This window comes from Mytilus edulis, chromosome 12, assembly GCF_963676685.1.
Source record: "Mytilus edulis chromosome 12, xbMytEdul2.2, whole genome shotgun sequence".
NCBI classification, from domain to species: domain Eukaryota; kingdom Metazoa; phylum Mollusca; class Bivalvia; order Mytilida; family Mytilidae; genus Mytilus; species Mytilus edulis.
In genome coordinates this window covers 54118973-54141309 of record NC_092355.1, presented here as the reverse complement: position 1 = coordinate 54141309, position 22337 = coordinate 54118973, and the positions used below count along the sequence as shown (strand labels likewise).

The following is a 22337-nucleotide window of genomic DNA, read 5'->3' as shown; positions in this document are numbered from 1 at the left end:
GGTTTCTAAAGCGGCAATTGCATGTATAACAGTGGTTGCCAATCAGGGATTTTTATTTAAGAGTTTGAAAAATAGTGTAGGATTCCTTATACAGCATGTATATACATTATACAAGCTTGTTTCTCACTAGCATATACCCCGCGGTATGAAAAACTCATGACGAGGGTTTCATATGAAATAAAATTTAAAAAATAAAATACTCCCACCCGCCCCATTTTTTTCAAAAATTTGGATGAAAATCTACTAATTAATTTTAGTTGGCCTAATGGTTTACTTTTCCAAATTGTGACTTTGGTGGAGAGTTGTCTCATTGGCACTCATACCATATTTTCTTTTATTCATAAGTATACTATCACTATATAGTGATGAACAGGTGTGTGATTCCATTTGAAAAAGAAACTTTGTGTTAATAACAAACGTCATAGATAATAAATAAAGAGATTTTAAATACCTCCTCCACCTCTGTATCTCCATCCATCGTTTCCCCCACCAGAGTATCCCATTGGTGGCATACCTCCTCCCTGGTACCCGCTAGGACTGGTGAACTGGTCCCCACCTGTACTGTTTCTGTTATTAGAACTCTGTTTGTTACCAGGATGTTCAGGCAAAGCTGGTCTCTTGGGATCCATCAGATACTTATTGAAAAATGACACCTGCAAAAAAAGACAACATATTCACAAGATAAAACAAATATCTTTTTTTTAAATACTCTGGATTCATTAGTATATGTTGGATACCAATTTTCTTGGATTTCGTGGTTACAGGTGAACCACTAATTCAAATTTTCTATTGGCTTTGAATGCAGAGAATGACAAAACCACAAAATCAAATATCCACGACAATGCAAGTTTTTTTCACAATCCTCTAAAATTAATACCCACGAAAATAAATGTATCCACAGTATTCAAAAGATGGCATCAATAAAATTATTTACATACACACAGATATAAAATTTTAAGTAAGGATGTATGGCTCTATTTGGGCTTTAAGAACTTTGCAAATCAAATTTGTCTTTTTTATTAGATTTATTTATCAAATACAACTTGAACTCACTGATTGCAATACCATTTCATAACAAAACCTTTCAGTTTTCAATTTATTTTCTAACACATACTCCCATTCAGTGTTAACAGCGATTATTAAAATTATCTATCCTTGGGCATCTACCTAACGACCCAGTCACATTTCAAATTCTACTAACCAATTTATAATTTGCAGACTTGCTCTTGTTCTGAACAGAAATCAAATATCTTTCAAAAGACAATAAGAAACAAGTCTTTGAATAATGTTGCCATTGCAACAGCTTACCTCCATTTTGACCTCCTCAACTTTTTCCCCATGTTTATTTTGGATATGTTTCCGTACAAATTCTGGTCCTTTGAACTTTTTACCACTCATCGGACACAACCATTTGTCTTTGGCTAACTCCTGTGTATTTGCTGTCACAAACTTCTCTACTTCTGCCTCGGGGTCCTTCTTGCCAAGTTTAAAGACCTCATCATCTGGTAAGCTGTCATGTTCTGATAGAGCCTTTATTTTGGTCTCAAAATTCTTAATCCATTCATTTACTGAAAACAAAAATTACAATTTCAATTATAGGATGTCAACTTTTTTGGATGGAGGGGAAACTTACATTTTCAGTCAGGATATTTGAATTTGTGGTTTGGCCAAAATCGTCATACAAGACTAAAGAAAATTTGTAATTTGTAGAACATTTCAATTAGTGGTTCACCTGTACCCAAGAAACCCATGCAATTGGTATCTAACAAATACACAGTATACAAAATATCTCCTTCTATTGACATCATTGTTACATTCAGGGACCAGTGGAACATACAAGGTACATGTTTTATTGAAGACCTGTTGGTGACCTTATGCTGTTGTCTGCTCTATGGTCGGGTTGTTGTCTCTTTGACACATTCCCCATTTCCATTCTCAATTTTATTTATGCTACCACTGTGTGTCATCTTGTTAAAGAAAAGAAAGGATACAGGATACTTCCATGACACACGTTAAGAATATGCAAAGTAAAAACACAAAAAGTATACAAGGAGCATCACTATTATTGCTTTTCTTCATTTCAAAGTATATTGCTCATTAGGACATTTATCGTGGCCCAGGATAAATTCAGATTACATAGTACTGCAGGAATTCTACTTGAACTTATACGCTTTAGCGCTGTCTATATGCAACATCATGGTATCTATGTGCTAACATCATTGTATTTCAGCATTAAATCATTCATTTCTATAGATGTCGGTTTCCACTTCATTAAAACAATGCATTCTACAAATATATGATCACCAGATTGGGCGGAACTCTTTGTAAACTGATGATCACGCCACAACTGTGAAGTGAAGAACAAAGCCATAAAGTAATACCTAGAAAACAAATCTGGCAAACAAATCAAACATTTATTTGTCAGTATTAACCACAATACTCACTGTCATTCTGTGTGATTTTAGTGGTAGGTGGTACACATCTGGCATGCATTATGCCACATCTGTGTGGCATCTCATCCTCGTTGGGATACTCATTACAACTGTAAAAGTCAATAGAGTGGACGATCCTCAGGTACAGTACCATACTGTCCAAAGCCTGTAAGTATAAACAGATACATTGTTTTAGTTTTTCATAAATAGTTGACTTGTTTTATTATTCATATACTTGGCCACCAATACAAGTGAAGAAGTTAACATAAAGTTCAAAATTTAAGCATTTTTCAACAGATGGCACGATTATTTTTCACAGTATTTAGTTCTGATAGAAAAGATGAAAATAGCTCTAATACAAATGATGAAAATAGTTCTGATAGAAAAGATGGATATAGTTCTAATATAAAAGAGGGTGACAAATAATGGTAAAAATTCTTGCCAAATAACGTTAACCTTAATTTTTGGAGTATGACGATAAAATGTACACTTTCTTTTAGACGATAAAAACATCGACTGATTTTGACTAATCACGTTAATTTTTTTCCAAAAATGATGCTAATGATAATTATTTGAGACCTCTGACGAATCATGATTAAGATATTTTGACGAATCAATGTATTTTTTTTAACAATTTGACGCTAATGGTAGCCAAAAAAAATGACTGTTTGACTCATGACGTTAAAGGGCATTACTACCCTCATTAAAGATGATAAGAACTCTACTAGCTGAAAAACTAGTGATGCTTTGAAAGATATCTGGTTGTTAGAAATAATGGACAAGCAGACATGCCATCATAACATTTTACCTTGCACATGGCTTCATCTCTTTCCATTTTAATCTCATCTGTTTTAGTGTCGCCCTCTCCTTCATTCTTGGACTGACCTATTGAAAAACCATAGTGAAAATTAAAAACAAGCTACATGTATTAACATGGCATTCCTTTTTTTATTTATATAAAACAGCAACAATTGAAACATAAGCAAAAGAATCGTATGGTTATGATTTGTTTTTAAAAGAATTTTATATTATACTGTGGATACATTTATTTTTTAGGGTATCAATTTTTCGTGGATTGCTGAAAACCAGCATACAAAGCACATAGAAAATGTGTAATTTGTTGAACATTAGAATTCATTGATAACATGTACCCATGAAAACACTTTTTATTTGACCCCACCATGCATTCATTTAAAATTTGGTATTTCTTTTAAATATTCAAGCAATCTTTCTTAAATAACCACCAACCATCAAATTTTAATAAAAGTGCCTTCCTTCCTGATTCTCTCCCTCCTGCTACAATTAATTCTGGAAAAGCCCTTCGTTTGTCCAGTTAAGAAGCTGTATTTAATTGCCAAAAGGAAACACTTCTGTTAAAAGTGTGTAAAAGCAGAATGAAATTGGTAATTGATAAATTTACTATTGGCAACAATATAAAGGACCTTGAAATTCTACTCCGGTATTTTAACAATATATATATAGGAAGATGTGGTATGAGTGCCAATGAGACAACTCTCCATCACAGTCACAATTATTAAAAGTAAACCATTACAGGTCAAGCTAATACCTAGAAGTTCCTCTTCTTCAAAGTCCCCTTCATCAATGAGGAAGTCGGTAACATTCTTCAGTATCGGGTTCCTTATTTGAACCATGTCACATGGTACCTCCTTGGTATCGTCTTTCTTCTCTTCTGGGTCTTCCTCCCACATCCTCCATTTGGTGTCCAGGTTCTGCATGATTTTAGCTGCTAACTTGATATCCGATTGGACAATCTGTTTGTGAGCAGTGATGCCGTTTACTGGACGTACTCTTTGTTTAAGTTCTCTGTTCAATGTGGCTCCTAATTCACAATCTCTCAACTGGAATTACAAAAATATAATTATATTATAACCCTGAATTTCTATGGCTTTTTGTGTTTTGGTGATAACTATTTTCAAGATGCATATCAATCTATTTCAAAACATAACAGGCCAAAGTCCAGAAATAATCTGTGAGCACTAATTTCTTAAATATTTTTCAATAAGGATAACAAGAACTTTGATCAATTTTTTTTTGGTGCAAATTGTTTAGATAAGCTTGAAATGGCTTTTGTTTTTTGCAAAATTAAGCCCGAGTAATTTATCTTTCCCCTGAATAGTAAAATAAATTCCCCCCATACAGATTATCAATTCTATGTTTACAATATACACTTTCTACAATAAGCATACCCTAATGTTATTCAAATTCCAGCAGATCTCTTTAATATTAACATCTCGTTCAAATGTCACCCATCCTCGTCTAAAAAATCGTCTCTCTGGCTGAGGGTCTTGTAGGGCCACCCTAACAAATCCTGGATATCTCTTACACATCTATAAAGATAAATTATTCAAAACTGATAATCTACTAGAGGTAAAAAGCTAAAGAAGTAAAGTAATATTCCTTTATTAGGTCAATAGTTCAGTTTGTTGTGTGTCAAAAACTAAACAACCATCAAAACTGATATTTTCAACTTTTCAATTAAAATGAATGACTGTCTCCCGATTCTGCCTGCCATTATTTCTTTTAGGTATTAATCAGAAAGTTGTTTTTTCTGTTTTGAATTGTTTCTCATTTGATCAGGCTGTCCTTATAATAGCTTCAGTGTTCTCCCCAGGCCCTTAAAGGACCACGGGCCCGCGATGTATAATTTTCTGCCGCGGTGGTATCGTTCTTGCCGCGATGTATAATTTTTTTCCGTGGTGCTAAAGTTTTCGGTAAAAAAATCGTATTAAAATCGGTAAAGTTTCAGATGACTTCAACTTTACATCAAAATTGACCAGTTCTAACCAGTTTAATCCAGTATTGACAAGATGATTGTTTACACCACGTGATCGATTTACCTGTTGAGGTTAACCTTGATGATTGGATTTAATCGATGTACATGATTCTTTTGTGTTTTAATTAATTAAGAGATCATAATTTAAATAACAGACTTGTGAGGGACAAGCAGACATTTGTTAATGAACCCTATTACGCCAGTCTCAAGTCAAAATAATTTGCCTTTTAGGAATTAATTGTGGAGTTACTTCCCCTGATTTTGCTAATTACAAATAAATGCTCCTCACATATAATTTCTCATTGCAAATAAAAATAAAGTACAAATTGAATGCAAAATTATATTAGAATGTTACATTAAGGATGAAAACATTCTTAGAACATACCAACAAAAATGTTTTGCAAATTATTTTTGAGAATCATACCATTATTGATGCACAGACATATTATAATAAATGGGTAATTTACACAATGTTAACATTATTAACTGTAACAGATCTTAAAAGCCTACTGCCACAACTCTAATACATTCCCATGCAGGACTAAAGCTAGGGATGAACCTTGTGAATAGAAAACTCTTTTAAAGTACTCTCCATGTCTGTAACAAAGTATTAATCATAAAAACAAATTTGTTGTTGTCTAAAAGAATCAGATCTAAAACTATGGAAAATAGTTTTTAATTTACTGAAGGTTCTGTATCAAAAATCTTGTTCAAAGTTCATTGTTATGGGGAATGTGTAGTGTAACTACAAGTATCAGGACAAAATGGCTTGATCAAAATATAAGAAGTGACTTTAGCTTAAAGACTAATTGTGCTTTCTTTTATTTATTCTTCAAAGATATTAAAGTATACAAACTGTTTATTAATTTACTTTTTCTACCAATAATTTTCTGACCCAAAGTCCTACAACACAGTTCCACAGTAAACAAAACAAAGGCAAACAGGTAATGACAAAAAGTAACAAAAAAAAAAATAAGCGACGCAAAGCGACACAAAATACTGTAAAATTCATTTCGTCACGCGTTACCCTGGTGCTATCCAAAAATCCTGGGGAGAACACTGAGCTTTCTATACAGTATGGGTTTGTTTTATTGCTGTTGGCCTTTGATTGCCTCGTCATTGTTTACATTATCATCACTTTGATCTCCAGTGGAGTGGTCTCATTGGCAATCATACCTAAAACTTATTTCATATTAAGTGCCGCAAAGGACTAAATAATATTTTTTTCTTTTAATTAAAAGATTGTGCTATATTCTGTAGAAATATTAAAAGTTCTATATACAACTCATCTAAACATCAACCCAACAATGTTAGATCTGTAAATTTGCTTTTGCAAATTTTTGGTTCTTCCCTCGCCGGGATTCAAACCCATGCTACTGTGTGTGTATCTGTAAATTTGCTTTCGCATGTGAGTAGCATGGGTTCGAATCCCGGCGAGGGAAGAACCAAAAATTTGCGAAAGCAAATTTACAGACCTAACATTGTTGGGTTGATGTTTAGATGAGTTGTATATACATTATGTACACAGCCATGTATCACCATCATTGATGGCGATCCGATGGATACATCTGTTGTAGGGTTGTCACTGACTCAGACGTACTTAAAAGTTCTATATATATACTCACTGCCTCAACTTCCTGTTTAGTAATAGATGGCGCTAGATTACGTAGAAATATTGAGCATGTTTTATGTAGAGCTTTAGGTTTAGGATTTGTATCCTCGTCTTTCTGTGTGGTATCAACCTCTTTCTCATCTGATGATTTACCCTCCTCTTTTGGCTTGGCTATGGAAATAAGAGATAGATATATTTCAAAAAGGAGTAGGTTCAGTGAGACCCCTTTTTGGCCCCAAAATATAGCAGGTTTACAAAATTGAGAAATTGTTATCATTTAGCTATTTATTGGATAGTAGAATGCTTCTGCTACATAAATATAGGCTGTTTTTGACAATACAGTGTACATATATCAGGTACTAGCACCATTAAGTTATGCTAAATTACTGAAATCTTCACAATTCTAGCATTTTAGTTAAATTTTAGACATTATCCGTCTTAAATGAAAGTGGCCGCATTCATGTTCATTCATAATATTGAAACGTAAGTTTTATTTGATGATAATACATAACATATATAAAGGTTGAGGATGAACACAGATGCAGCCACTTTCATTTTTGAAAAAAAAACCATCTGAAAAGTGACGTTTTTTGGCATATTTAAGAGATTAAGCTTAAATTGGAGCAATTTAAATGACTAAATCAGTTATAATCTTTCACAAAAACTAATTAAATCAATTAAAATCGACACTTAAGTGTTTGAATAGTGTCCAAAATCTTTCGTTAGATGAACCTGAAATTTGAGGCGAAAATCTGCCCTTGCCAGACCTACTCCTTTCTTTTACAGCAGAATGCATTGAATGTGTAGGTAAAGGTAAAATCTTTGGTTAGCTTGCTTGTTAACTGAACAGTGAAGTCATTATTAGGTAAGGTATACTACCCTCCTTTGACCTTTGGAGTAAAATTGAGAATGGAAATGGGGAATGTGTCAAAGAGACAACAACCCGATCCAAATAAAAAAACAACAGCAGAAGGTCACCAACAGGTCTTCAATGTAGCGAGAAATTCCAGTAGTCTAGTCCTACAGTCAGATAGATTGGTTATATTTAGGACTAGTCTACTCTTAAAGAAGGGTATATATACCCTTATAGTGACTTCACGGTTCAGCTAGCAATCAAGCTAACCAAGTATATTACCTTTACCTACACACTCAATGCATTCTGCTGTGAAGTTTCTTTTTTTTTTAACCAAATGATTTCTGTTTCAAAAAAAATAGTTTTTATTGATAGAAAATTGTCATTTACATGTAATTTTTCATGATCAATAAGGAATGATATTGTAAATTTATAATTTTTGCAATGTTTTTATTATCATGGTTTACAAAAATAAAATCGCAATTTAAATTATGATAGCATTATTTATATTCAACATTTCTATAAACCTCATTATGTTGATTGTTCAACAATCCATTAAACATATACATAAATTCCAGACATTACATTTATTTAATTTTCTACAAAAAATATTTAATCTATCTAAACAGCTATGATATTTGAAGAGAAAACTTCTATTTCATATATGCATTAAAATGAAGACCTAGTAATGTTTTCTCTTTTCATTTTTTCATGCTATCATCCAGTAAGGGCTATTCCATTAAAATGTATGTGGGAGGGCAGGAAGGAAAGTTTAATTACTAGTATTCAGTGTTTGTAATTTGTCTTTTTTAAGTATGTGTCTATAATTACCATTATGCAAAATTATCTATAAGATGGTTCTTGGTTGTAGGGATATTTTGATTATCCCTTCTTACCTTCCCTCATATATTTTAATGGAATAGCCCAAAGGATTGATTGCACAATATAGAAACTGCTAAGTGTTGAAAAAATTAGTACCTGTGACATCATCTGTTGAAGATACGCCAGGGATATTGTTAGAATCTTCTGATATTTCTGTCCCTGGGGGTGGTGGTTCATCTTCCATTCCGGGTGGGGCTGGCTCAGAATCGGTATCGGAACATGACTCACTCTCTGAATCAGAACCACTTTCATAGCTATACTCTGTTTTGTCACGATTGCGCTTCTTTTTCTTCGCTTTTTTACCATCCTGTAACAGCAGAAAGCATCAAGACTCAATTTAAATGACAAACACATCAGTTCACCTTTTTTTACAAATGTTTAAATCTCCAAATTTAGACTTGTCAACTACACGGGAGGTCAAAATCTCCCTTTTTGACAAAAAAAACCCAGCCTTTTTTCTCTCTATGAGAATTAGACTTATGATGTTTGAGAAGACATACTATATTCCTGTAAGTGCGTTTGAAACACAATTCTAGAGGAGATGCATGATTATCACAAACCAATGATGTCAATGTAATGTTAGTGGATCTAATGTCATGGTTCTGGTCAAGATATGGTCAATATTTATGTATACTTGCCTGACTGCCATTTTTTGCCTGCTGTTGCTTAGAGAATTCTTGAGCTTTCTTCATCAGTTCTTTCTGCTCAGCTGTTATAGGTAACTTCAGAGGTTCCTACAGAAGACAAAACACATTTATAACTACAGTAAATTCAGAAATTATTGTGAATTTATCATTGCAATCGTGTCACTTAAGACTAAAATGTAATTTAAATTTTTGCAATATTGAGAAAAATCTTGTTTATTTCATATAAAAAATTTCCTAATGTCAGTTTAAATTATTGCGATTATAACTCTGATAACCCTGTCACATTTTTCGCAATAACAAAAACATTGTAATAAAATTCTGATTTTGCAGTAGCCTTTTTTTTTATCACGCGCATTCATAAACACTTTCAAGTTAAATTAAACCGGGAATGTATCCACAGGACACAGATGATGACCCCACTTGCATATAATATTATAAAGGGACATAACTCAGGGCCTTTTATTTTCATGGTAATGTGATGCTTTAATCTTAAATATGATGATAAATGAAGTGGTTTTCTGAAGGATTATGTTATGGATGTGATGTGTAATTTTTAGAAACAAGATGGTATTTCAATTTCTCCTGATTACCAGGATGCCAATGAAATATCTGAAGAGAACACTGCAGTATAAATGACACTACCAAACTTCGTAACTGATCTGATCTTTATAGTAAGGCCTAAAAAAAAAGATATGTGTTTCCGGTAACATCATTTTGTCATTTTGAAAAATAGGGTCGGTAGGTCGGAAGTCTTTTTTTTTTTTTTTTTTTTTTTTTTTTTTGACATCGTAAATGAAATCCGGAAAATTATCATGGTTTTTCCAAGTCCGGATCCGTAATTAGTTTCAAAAACCGGAAGTGTGCCATTTGCAATGTTTTTGAAGCACCTGCTGTGCAAATTTCTTGGATTTTAACCTATTTGGAATACCTTTTGACATTAATAAAATGTTTTACTGGCTTTCTATGCAAGTAGAAGCAAGAGAGAAAAAATATTATGTCATCTATCAGAAGCCTGTGTCAAAAACGGGGTCGGTTGATACATTTTTTTTTTTTTTTTTTTGAAGATCCAATAAAAAAGTTTTTTTTTTTACTGATTTTTACGAGATGGGTCACACTGAGGTCACTTTGCATACGGAAAATATGTCCAGGGAATTGCCTTGTCCTAAAAAGTGTATTCTTGTACATAAAGCTTCAGCCTTACTGTCAACAGTAAAAACAGTTAAGCTAGGTTTTGATCAACAAATTTATACTCTGCAGAAACTAAAACTAAGTCTACAGTTCCTGGAAGGAAGCAATTCCCTGGACATATTTTCCGTATGCAAAGTGACCTCAGTGTGACCCATGTCGTAAAAATCAGGTGATCACAATACGCATGGATGATCTTAAAATAAACTATTATCTGAATTTACATGTTAAACACATGCTCAATTTCCATGTTTTTTTGTTGATTTTTTGTCGATTGTTGACAAACAGGTCGATTGTTGACAAACAGGTGGAAGGAAGCAATTAAAATAAAGTAAACTTCTTCTTAATATAAATAAATTAAAGAAGTTTCTTCAGAAAAAAGTATATGTACATTAGTTTTATAATGAAAACTATCCATTGAGTTATAAAAAAACATATGCATTATTTTTTTTTAATTTGAGGTTTCTTATGACTTTAAGTGTACACTTATTCATAAGTAATCAAAGTTCAGCTATAAATGCACCAATATAATTAAATATCTTACATCAGGTTTTTTCTCTGCTTCTTCTCTCTTTCTTTTCTTTTTCTCATCAGGACTGAAATGAAGGAAATTCTGATACATTTAAGATTCATTAATTTTTTTCATCATCACTACAAAACATCTTAAAATAAACAAATACAACAATTATATTTCAGACTGTTCACTCAGTCACACTGTTAAAATTGCCTACTGTCCTATGGATATCCTTATAAATCTATACAACTGAAAAATACCCATTAAAAAAGTTCTTACTTGACTGTCTTTAAATTTCCCATTATAAAACACTGATCTCATGTTATATATTTCCATGTTACCTTACTAACCTTTGATCTAGGGATACAGATTCCGAGTTATTTCTGCTCCTGCTTCCCTGTTCTTCTGGCTCTGGCTGGTCTAATACAGAAAGGTCGAAATCTGAACCTCCTTCTAATTTGATTACAACTTGAAAAGAGAAAAAAATATTGTTTTAAAACAAGTTTGTGTAAACCATTTAAAATGAGTTTCCTATGCCAAACCTATTCTTTTAAACTGAATAGTGTGATTAATACTGATGGATGCTAAAGGGGTAAAACTTTCACTAAAGGATATTTTTATTGGGGCAATCACCCCAAAATGAACATTGATTGGTCAATTATTTGCTGTTGCTCCTGAATATTGCATGCTTTCCAGAAAATAAGGAAAATACAAAAGTCTTAGTTTGTGTTTTGAAAGAAAAAACTATAAAATTGATCATGCCAAAAACTGAGCAATTCAAAAAGATGTTGCAACATTTTACTGAAAACGTTATTTATGATTTCACAAAAAGCCATCAATGATGCTGATAGCTATTTGAGAAATGATGTAATCATTAATTTAATTCAATTGTTCAATTGACAAAGTTATTGTAATTAAATCAATTACATTGGAAGTAATGGGACCCATCTCTGCTGTTATTCAAAATGATAGAACTTGAATTCTACTGCATTCTAACGCGTCGCCAGTAAACTTAATTTGCGACCATAAAATCCCCAATTGATGCCGTTAGAGCTTAAAATACAATACAGTTATCTCTTATTATCAAGTTTAAGCAAATGACAAGAGATTTGTAATTGTGCTAGGTTAATTATTCCTGCTCAAAAATTATATGTCTTATGAGGAAACCTAGAAATAGAAATTGAACAGTTAAAAACTTACCTGCATCTAAAAGCTTCACAAGCTCTTCATTTCTTTCAATGTCACATGCCACAGTGGCCACACGTCCAGATTCCAAGAATTCCATAAATACCTCACACCTTTTACGTAATGCTTTCCTAACTTCCTCCTTCCTCTTGGCACACTCCTCAGGGTGGTACTTTGTCTTGAACCTGTGAAAAACAACTAATATGTTTTATCTCTGATCTTTTTGGGAAATAAGCCTACTGTGTACATCATGATGGCCTAGTTTGCTGTAAAGGACACCACTTTATTAAGAATACTGATTACATGTCCAGTTTCACATTGTTTTTAAAACCAGACACACATATTATTTACATTTTTGTTTCATATACACATATTTGTAAGGAAAGCAAGTTTATTAAATATTGAGCAGATAATCAGTTACAAAGAGGTTCACATCTTAAATTAAGAATTCCTCATAACAAATTATTCAAAAGATTTGACCTAAGAAATTTGAAGATCATAATAAGAAAATATAGGAGAAAACTATTGTCATAATATGGCTACCTCCTACAGGCAAGCTTGAAGCTCCTTTACAACAACTAATACATAATTCTTTGAACTTTCCTTTAGTGCTTTTTTCCCCAATCTTACAAGCAGATACATGTACCTCCGTAACAAAATGTGATCCCAATTTACAATTTTTGTTAAAATGAACTTGTCATTTTGTGAATGGTTTCTATAACAAAATCTTTAAAAACTCTTAAAACTTAGCATTGATAGTTTTTTTAATCAAACCTCATATATTTTTATTCATCTAAAAAATTGCAATAAATAAGTTATGTGATGAATGATTGGGTTCACAATGGGGTCAAGGCTTTGGATGTTATCTAAGCTTTCAGGGAATCCACATGATTCATGATGAGTTATGTCCCTTTCCCATGATGAGGAAATGTTATGATTAAACTTACGCTTTTCATTTACCTGATTTTTACCTCACACCTTGCCCGGCAAATGACAGGCAACAAAATATTACTCCAAATGTGCAATCCAAGGTGTAACCAATTTGTTGCTTGGTTACAAATTCAGTTGCTTAGTAACATGTATCGTTGACAAATATATATTCCTCCATAATTAAACGCGAACATTATAAACATTCCTAACTTATAAACCTAACAACTTGTTTCTATAGAAACACTGCATTGTGCGCAGTGACCCCTAACAAAATATATATGTCGCGTCCTTGTGAGATTTCTGCTGTGCTGTCTCCGTCTTTTCCTTTAGGGAAAAAAATTACATAGAGTAATAAAATGTAGAGAAAACCAGAATCATTTTCAAATAAAAGTTCTATTTTTCCTGTAAGCTAAAGTTTATATATACAACTTTATCATTAATTTATATTTATAAATTATAATGTTATAATTTTCAAGAAGCTAAAAGTTAGCAGGTGATAAAAAACTTAGTTTTCATATGTCATGTGATTTAACTTATTTTGAAACAAATGTCAGGACTTAAAAGATTGCTCTGAATTGCAACACCTGAAATGTTGTAACAAAGAGGTTGAAATATCAAAGTTAAATAAACTTCTCACAGATTTTCTGACATATCTTTAATTTTTCCATAATCATGACGACCATGACTCAAATAAATAATATTAATATTGATCGGTCAAATGTAATGCACTTAACATTAACCAGAAATTGCATTTATTAAAATGGGATTTTTGACAAATTTTGAAAATTCCTAGGCTTGAGTATGAGTAGAAGAGTTATCTCCCCGTGTTATTCTTCACTTTGGTCAAGATATTTCTGGTTATCTCTTACACTCTACTGCATGCTTAATATATTACAACAACTACTGTGGAATCATTTTTTGCGGGATACCAATTTTCATGGATTGTATTAGTACAGAAGAACAAGAAATTTCTCCCGTGTGTTCCGTAGCTTGTTTAATAGCAGATATTTGTTAAATTATGAAATCTCAAACTAAAAAATCGATTCCCCCGCCCCTCCCCTTCATAATTGCTCCATGAAAAATTGGTACACATAAAAATAAATGAATCTACAGTATACATCATTAATTGTATAGAATCAAATAATTTCTATTTATGCAGTTTTTTGTGGGTATTTTTTTTTAAAGCATTGAAATTGCAACCCCAGGCCTAAATTAAAATATTGTTTGTTTGCCCTTTTCCGACCCTATGTTTTGAAACAGGGTAGGTAGGTAGGTAAAATATTTTATTTTTTTCCCCAAAAAATAACTTGGCTCGGTATATTATTTGTCATGGGTAGGCAGGTAGGTAAAATATTTTATTTTATAGATACAAAATCTGCATAATGTAATTTTTTTGTTCGTTTTGTTTTTGCAAATAAGTTTCCGCTGGGACTATTAGTTTTGAAAAAAAAAATATATAAGAGATAACTTTGTACTGGTAAGATAATGTCCGAGCAGACATATATTACTAGTAGAAAAAGTCCCTAGAGTGTTACAAATTTCGTGTGTGCCTTTTTTTCCAATAAAAATGCTATAAGACTTAAAACTAAATTGTCACGTATTTTGCATCACATTTATAAATGATCTGTATGGAAAACTTGGCGATTTTACTGCCAGATATTCTCCACTTTACAGGATTTTGTCACTTTTGGTTCATGTCAGATATAAATAATTTAGCGGCATCGTTAACATAATCATTCTGATATGCGGATCACAAAAGGCCATCCCTACATAGAATACAACGTTCGTTTACAAATTAGTTTGTACACACGTTAATACTTTTGAATAAAACGAACTTTTTTGTAAATGAACCCTGCTCTTTAAGTTTAAAGGTACAGAGTAACGTACTTCATATCATGATTTCAGAAAGCGTTCAACATCGATTTCAAACAAATGCTTTGAAACTTCAAATGCAAGTGTTCATGTCAAACGCTCAGGTGATACCAAATGGACTGGACCTTATACGTAAAGATAAAACCCGAGGATTCCGGTAAAAAAGTTTTGAGCGGGAAATACAAATATAAGATTTTTGGTAGGAACGAAAAAATAAAATAAAATAAAATCTTGCTGGTAAATACAAATAAAAGATTTTCAGGCGGAACGAATTGATAGGGTCGGTCGGTAAAGGGCAAACAAACAATATTTTAATTTAAGCCCCATGTACAAAAATTAAATGTTTCTACCTACCTTCCAAAATTCATTTTAATGAGTTACCCCTAATCAAACATACAAAGTATACACTCACTAAATTTTATTCAACAAAATTTTTATTCTGGATGAATATTTATTGAAATTTATCATAAAAAATTTGCATAATAATCATCTTACCATTCTTCCTCTTTATGGGCAAGGAAAAACTCATTTATTTGCTGTTTCTTGAAGTCTGCTTTATACTCATTAAACTTTTTAATAGCATCTTGGTCACTGATATTGTCTGGCAATGACTGTAGAAAAGCTTTAAATGTCATCATAGCTGGCTGTGTCAGCATTTCTTCTCTGAAAATGTACCAATAAATCTGATTGGTTACTAGATGAAGGCATTACTTTTCCAAAAATGTATTGGTAAGTATGATTGGTTACAGAATGTTAGGCATTCCTTTCCCATATTGTATTGTTACAGGGGTGTGGAAATGCTATGCCCGACTCGCCCGACTCGTACATTTGAACAACCGGACAAGTAATTATTTTTGTCTTGGTTGCCAGTGGACAAGTAAAAAATTATACAAGACAATGTTCAAATCCAACAAAAATATAGAATTAATACCAAAACGTATAAAGATGTTTTAATTGATGTAAAAGAAACCAATGGTTAGCGAGGAAAACCATCAATGTTCATGACGATAAATATTATATAATACCGAAATTAGATCGATTATGAAAATAGATAAAAAATAAGTATGCGAACCCAAGTCGTGTAACATTGTATTGGCATTGTCTGTTGACCCGGGATCGTCAGTAAGGTTTTATCCATTATTCACCGGAAGTACCATTTCTTTAGATTTTGTATCGAGATTCAGATTGATAAATATTTAATTAAACACCGGTCAAGCACTAGGCAAAAAGAGTTATGAGTCGAGTAGAAAACCTAAAACGCAAATGGAGACGGACACGAATTATTTTAAAAAACTTTAAAAAGATACGGAAGCGAGAATTTCAGACATCTTGTATGGAAATTCGGAAAATAAATTATTTTTTTGTCTCATCTATAGAAGAAAGATCAACATTATTTGATGTCAAAGTGGTTAATAGAAGGGACAATTGAATTGCCCATCATGACAATTATCAAGAAGAAAAAAAACCCAAGTGTGTCAGTTAAGAGAAACATCAAAAATCAATAGTTAATCTATTATTTAGTTTCCATTGCTTCACTCACTGTCCTCTTTATTTAGTATTTGTACCTAATGGCTACAATTTTTATACAAAAACTGATGCAAAATCGCCCTCTGCATGTTATCTGATTGGTTGGTTTGCTGTTAGGTTTCTGTCCCATTGATGTTAACCCATTTCCTAAGTTTCCTAAATTTTTACACAATATAAACAAATGAGTTTCATTATAAACAAATGAGTTTCATTTGTTTGTGATGCAAAAAAGTGCTTAGAATCATATATTAGCTAACAATGAAATACTTCAATATCTATTGGGACAATCAGGGCAAGTAACTTTTTTTCCGAACAAGTAAAATTTACAGTTTTACTTGCCCAGGGACAAGTGCCCACAACAAATATTTCCACACCCCTGTGTTAAATATGATTGGTTACTGAATGAAACCATTTCTTTTCCAAAAAATACCAATAAATATCATTGGCAATAATAAAAATATTTGGTCCTTCAAAATGAAACATTTATATTGTATAGGATAAACAAGAGGCTGTCACAACGACAGCAAACTGGATTTATTAACATTTATTTGTGTCCTGGCAATATCACAAGAACCATTACTGATGAATGGCGAAAGTGAAAATCGTCAATATCAAATTTGACCTCCATTTTGTCATCAGTATCAACATATTAAAATTTGAAAAGCTTAGATTGAATGGTTCATGAGTAAATGCAACAACGTGAATGGAAACGCCATTTTACGATTTTTCAAGAACCATAACTCCTGAACGGTAAAAGTCAAAATCGTCATTATTAAACTTGACCTCTATTTTGTCATCAGTAACAACATATTGAAATTTTAAAAGCTTTGGTTGAATGGTTCATGAGAAAATGCACGGACACGACTGGAAACACCATTTTTCAATCTTTCAAGAACCATAACTCCTGAACGGTAAAAGTCAAAATCGTCATTATTGAACTTGACCTCCATTTTGTCATCAGTAACAGCATATTAAAATTTCGGAAGCTTTGGTAGAACAGTTCATGCGTAAATGCACGGACACGACTGAAAACTCCATTTTTCAATCTTTCAAGAACCATAACTCCTGAACGGTAAAAGTCAAAATTGTCATTATTGAACTTGACCTCCATTCTGTCATCAGTAACAACATATTAAAATTTGGGAAGCTTTGGTAGAACAGTTCATGCGTAAATGCAAGGACACGACTGAAAACTCCATTTTTCAATCTTTCAAGAACCATAACTCCTGAACGGTAAAAGAAAAAATCGCCATTATTGAACTTGACCTTCGTATAGTTGTCAGTAATAACATATTAAAATTTTAAAAGCTTTGGTTGAACGGTTCATGAGTTAATACACGGACAACATTTGATTGCCGCCTGCCCGACAGCCCGCCCCCAAATCAATAACTGACATTTTTGTCACAAAAATCCGGTTAAAAATACAAGTTCTATAAAAACTAAGTAAAAATCTTTTTTTCTCTCTATACGGGTATATCCAAATTTCACCTGGTGTCACAACACAAAAGTTTTTTAGGTGAATTAATTCATCAAATAAGCTTAAAGTTGCATATGTCAATCCCTGCAAGGATTTTTAATTTTTCATCACACAAACCCAGTGTTTCTCCTTTTACCAAGTAATGCACCAACATTATAAAATTAACCTTTTTTTGGTCCCTGAAAACCATTTTGGTCTGATATATGTCACTTCTTCCAAACTAGCTTCCTGTTCATTGTGAGCCAAAGCCCTGTGTTGAAGACCATACTTAAAATGGTTTACTTTTTCAAATAGTGACTTGGATGAAAAGTTGTCTCATTGGCACTCATACCACATCTTCTTATAATTAAATACTGATAAATGGTATCGTTCTTACCTATTTTGACCCGGATGTCCATCTGGGTCTGGTAAAGGTGGTCCATTACCACTGGCTCCCCCACTAGGTGGACCATTATAGCTGTATCCAGGGTAAGCACTTCCTTCATCCCTGCAGTGATAAATCAATATGTAGTAGTGTAAGGGCTATTCTAGAAAAAAATGCAGGGGGGGGGGGGGGGGGGGGGGGTTGGAAGGCACATTATATTAATAATACATAGGTGATGGGTATCAGAGCAACTTTTCACACTATAATGCACTATAATTTTCAATTACAATTGTCTGGGTGGCGGGTGCTGACAAAAACTGCCTTCCAACCCCCCCCAACCCCCCATACATTTTTTTCTGGAATAGCCCTAAGCATATTATATCATTAATATTACCTAAAGGTCATCCATAATCATGATAATTGTCAATCAATTTTCCAAAGTGTACAAAACCTACATTTGGGGGAGGGGTTAAAGAAATCAGCATTTAGTCTCCAGACTTGGGGTAATTGTAATTGTAATCATTAATCAGCTGTAATTAATTACAATTTTTTAAGTAATCATTGTAATCATTAATCAGCCAAAAATCTGATTACATGTAATTTAATTTAATCAATTACTTTCAAAATACCCTGTAATCCTGATTACTTTTTGATTACATTTTGATTACAATGAAAAAAAAATCTTAAACTGTGTTTATGATCAATGAATGAACAATTTTGTTATTCTTATTTAATAAATATTTACATGTTAAGATAGTTTGGTTTACTTTATAAAGCATGTAAATTGATTTGTATACTTCAGAAAAAATTAAACTGTTACAGTATTGGAAAGTCATCATTTATAGCCCAAAGAAGAGACATATAATACAATTAGTAAAATATATTGTACTGGCTTAGTAAAAGATATTGTACATATATTCACAATTTAAAGATGTACAAATATATATTTGATAATAACTGTTATATTCAAGTCGGTGCTTTTCATTTGCGCCAATTGGCATTTCATTTGTGCCAAAAAAATCTTTCATTTGCGCCACAAACCATATTTCATTTGCGCCAAAAACTAAATCTTTCATTTGCGCCAATATTACAGGTAAGTACAGGTAAATACAGGTAATAATAGTATAAAACATAAAAAAAAAATCAAAAAGTCTTTTAATAATGAAGAAACATATTCCTCAGAAATACAGGTAATAATAGTATAAATTAAACATAAACATTTTCTTTACAACGTCAACATAAATAAACATGTTTGGATGTTTTGAATAAAATTGTTCATTAAAATGTGCATGGAATGACTCCGGTCCATTGTTGGTTCGTTTGAAATTAGCAGTGGGTGTAGCAGCCCAAAATGACAGTGATATCTAGATTCCGGGCTTATATAAGTTTCCAAAACATAATCAGCAAATTTTATGCATCTGCTATCAGTTAGAGATACTGGTCATATGACATGTATGAACACTATATATATAATTATAATCTTAGTGACTCTCAGTTTTGTATTAGAAATGAGTATGAACTCACACATATATCCAGGGGGAGTTATGTACAAACAAAAAACAAAATAAATCGTAAATAATATTTAACTTTTCCGTTATATTTCCTGTTATACCTGTAAAATGGCGCAAATGAAGGGCTTTTTTTTTGGCGCAAATGATATATAACCTTGTGGCGCAAATGAAAGGTTTGATTTTTTAAAAATTGGCGCAAATGAAATGCGCCCATTCAAGTAATATTATACTTTTCTTTAATCCTGAATTATGATCTTTTGTTATTATTGTGATTTTTGTCAACTTTGAATAGGCAACCAATTAAGGTTTGTTTTTATTGCAATTTCCAATTGAGTATAGCTGTAGGACAATGTATGATAAAAGATTAATGAGACATGTGAAAATTTATCTAATTAGCACAAACTAAATTAAAAGTTGGACAAATATCTTGTTCAAGATAAGCAAATTTTTGTATTTTCTTAAACTGGACATGTAAAATGCAATGATTTATAGGACTTGTATTTTGTTTACAATTTGATTAAACAGTTCTATTAAAATTTTACATAGTTTTTAACTGGTAACTTTATTTCATCCATATTTTAACTTCCATAAACTGCAACTTGAAAACATATAAAGTCTTAAAAAGTCCCATCTCTGTTAGTCTCTATGTTTTTTTTTTTATTTCTGATTTTTTTTCTTTCCCCAGTTTTTTTTTTAATGACAGCTATGAATCCATTTATCAGTTATGCGTTTAAAATTATTGTGAAGTTGTACATTAAAATTAGCATATTTAATAATATGTGTGATACAGATTATGATGCCTCGCCAAACAAATCTCGCCTTGGTCTATGTGCATATTAAACAAAGGACGTAGATGGATTCATGACAAAATTGTGTTTTGGTGATGGTGATGTGTTTGTAGATCTTACTTTACTGAACATTCTTGCTTCTTACAATTATCTCAATTTATAATGAACTTGGCCCATTAGTAACAGAGGAAAATATTTTGTTAAAATTTACAAAAATTATTAAAAATTGACTATCAAGGGCAATAACTCCTTAAAGGGTTAGCTGACCTTTTTGGTCATGTTGACTTATTTGTGGATCTTACTTTGCTGAACATTATTGCTGTTTACAGTTTATCTCTATCTATAATAATATTCAAGATAATAACCAACAAGAATGTGTCCTCAGTACACGAATGCCCCACTCACACTATCATTTTCTATGTTCAGTGGACCGTGAAATTGGGGTAAAATCTCTAATTTGGCATTAAAATTAGAAAGATCATATCATAGGGAACATGTGTACCAAGTTTGAAGTCGATTGGACTTCAACTTCATCAAAAACTACCTCGACCAAAAACTTTAACCTGAAGCGGGACAGACGGACGAACGAACGAACGGACGGACACACAGACCAGAAAACATAATGCCCCATCTACTATCGTAGGTGGGGCATAAAAACAGCAAAATTTCCAAAAAATTACCAATTCAGGGGCAGCAATCCAACAACCGGTTGTTGGATTCATCTGAAAATTTCAGGGCAGATAGATCTTGACTTGCAAAACAATTTACCCCCCCAAGTCTGAATTGCTCTAAATGCTTTGGTTTCAGAGTTATAAGCCAAAATCTACATTTTACCCCATGGTTAACCATTAAGAGTATTGTAATGATAGAGACATATTTTGTGGAATTTATTACATGTAATGTGTACACTCAATTTACTAACTCACTAGCAAACTATAAATAAACTCTAGAAAGGATGCTTCTTATTGTCATCTTTAATAATAGTAAATTGTACTACAAATCAAAGTATCCCCATAATTTACAAACCATGTATCTCTCCTCATTCTCTTAGCATGTGGAGGACTCATGTCTCTTCGGGGTGGACTGTATGCCCTGTCTCGTCTATGTGTGTCATATTCTCTGTACGGATCTCTTCTATCTCTACTGCCACCCCAGCTGGATCGATTCGATCTTTAATAAAAAATAAATAATGAATATGCTTAAATTAATAAATTTTTAAACACAATCCTCGAGCTTGAGAGGTTTTTCATGTTCTTAAACACATTTTTTCTTCAAGTAAATGCTTGATACAAATGGAATAACTAAACTTTATTTTTCATATTGAAAGCAACATTTGCTAATGTGACAATCACAAGAACCAAAATTTGCCTCCAAAAAGATGTTACCAGATTTTTTTTTACTTTCAATTCCCCCCCCCCCCCTATCAAAATAAAGCCTAGAACCATTAATTTACAGGGGCATAGATGCCAACCCCCTTTTGACACAATCAGTAACAATCTATCAAATTTTCTGTAATCATTCAAAACGTGCATTTAACAAAAAAAAAATACTGATGAGTGGTTGCAAAGTGATGTGCACTAACATGTTTCGTTAAAAATAATGGCAATGTTTCGTTAAACATGTAGATCCAGGGTTTCCGCTGGCGGTCGCCATTTTCGCAATTTGCGAAAAAATAATAATTGTGGCGATAAAAATTCGTCATTTGCGAAAGAATTTGGCGAAAGAAATATATAGAATGATTTATTTTCCTCCATCTTGTTTATT

At 32.4% G+C, this 22337-nt stretch overlaps 1 protein-coding gene across 4 annotated transcripts in view; it reads right to left on the bottom strand.

Annotated features, from left to right (window-relative positions):
- The window catches only part of LOC139498811 (serrate RNA effector molecule homolog), a 34790-nt gene that overhangs the window by 5327 nt on the left and 7126 nt on the right, over positions 1 to 22337 (bottom strand). For all 4 annotated transcript variants that reach the window (XM_071287368.1, XM_071287370.1, XM_071287369.1 and 1 more), the window contains exons 3-17: positions 21600 to 21743; positions 18287 to 18397; positions 15402 to 15569; positions 12120 to 12289; positions 11270 to 11387; positions 10950 to 11001; positions 9212 to 9307; positions 8670 to 8880; positions 6852 to 7009; positions 4640 to 4780; positions 4000 to 4291; positions 3241 to 3317; positions 2445 to 2598; positions 1309 to 1568; positions 452 to 653 (exon numbers count right to left, since the gene is read on the bottom strand). In XM_071287368.1, the coding sequence (XP_071143469.1) occupies positions 452 to 653; positions 1309 to 1568; positions 2445 to 2598; positions 3241 to 3317; positions 4000 to 4291; positions 4640 to 4780; positions 6852 to 7009; positions 8670 to 8880; positions 9212 to 9307; positions 10950 to 11001; positions 11270 to 11387; positions 12120 to 12289; positions 15402 to 15569; positions 18287 to 18397; positions 21600 to 21743 (2354 nt within the window). The remainder of the gene's footprint in view (positions 1 to 451; positions 654 to 1308; positions 1569 to 2444; positions 2599 to 3240; positions 3318 to 3999; positions 4292 to 4639; positions 4781 to 6851; positions 7010 to 8669; positions 8881 to 9211; positions 9308 to 10949; positions 11002 to 11269; positions 11388 to 12119; positions 12290 to 15401; positions 15570 to 18286; positions 18398 to 21599; positions 21744 to 22337) is intronic.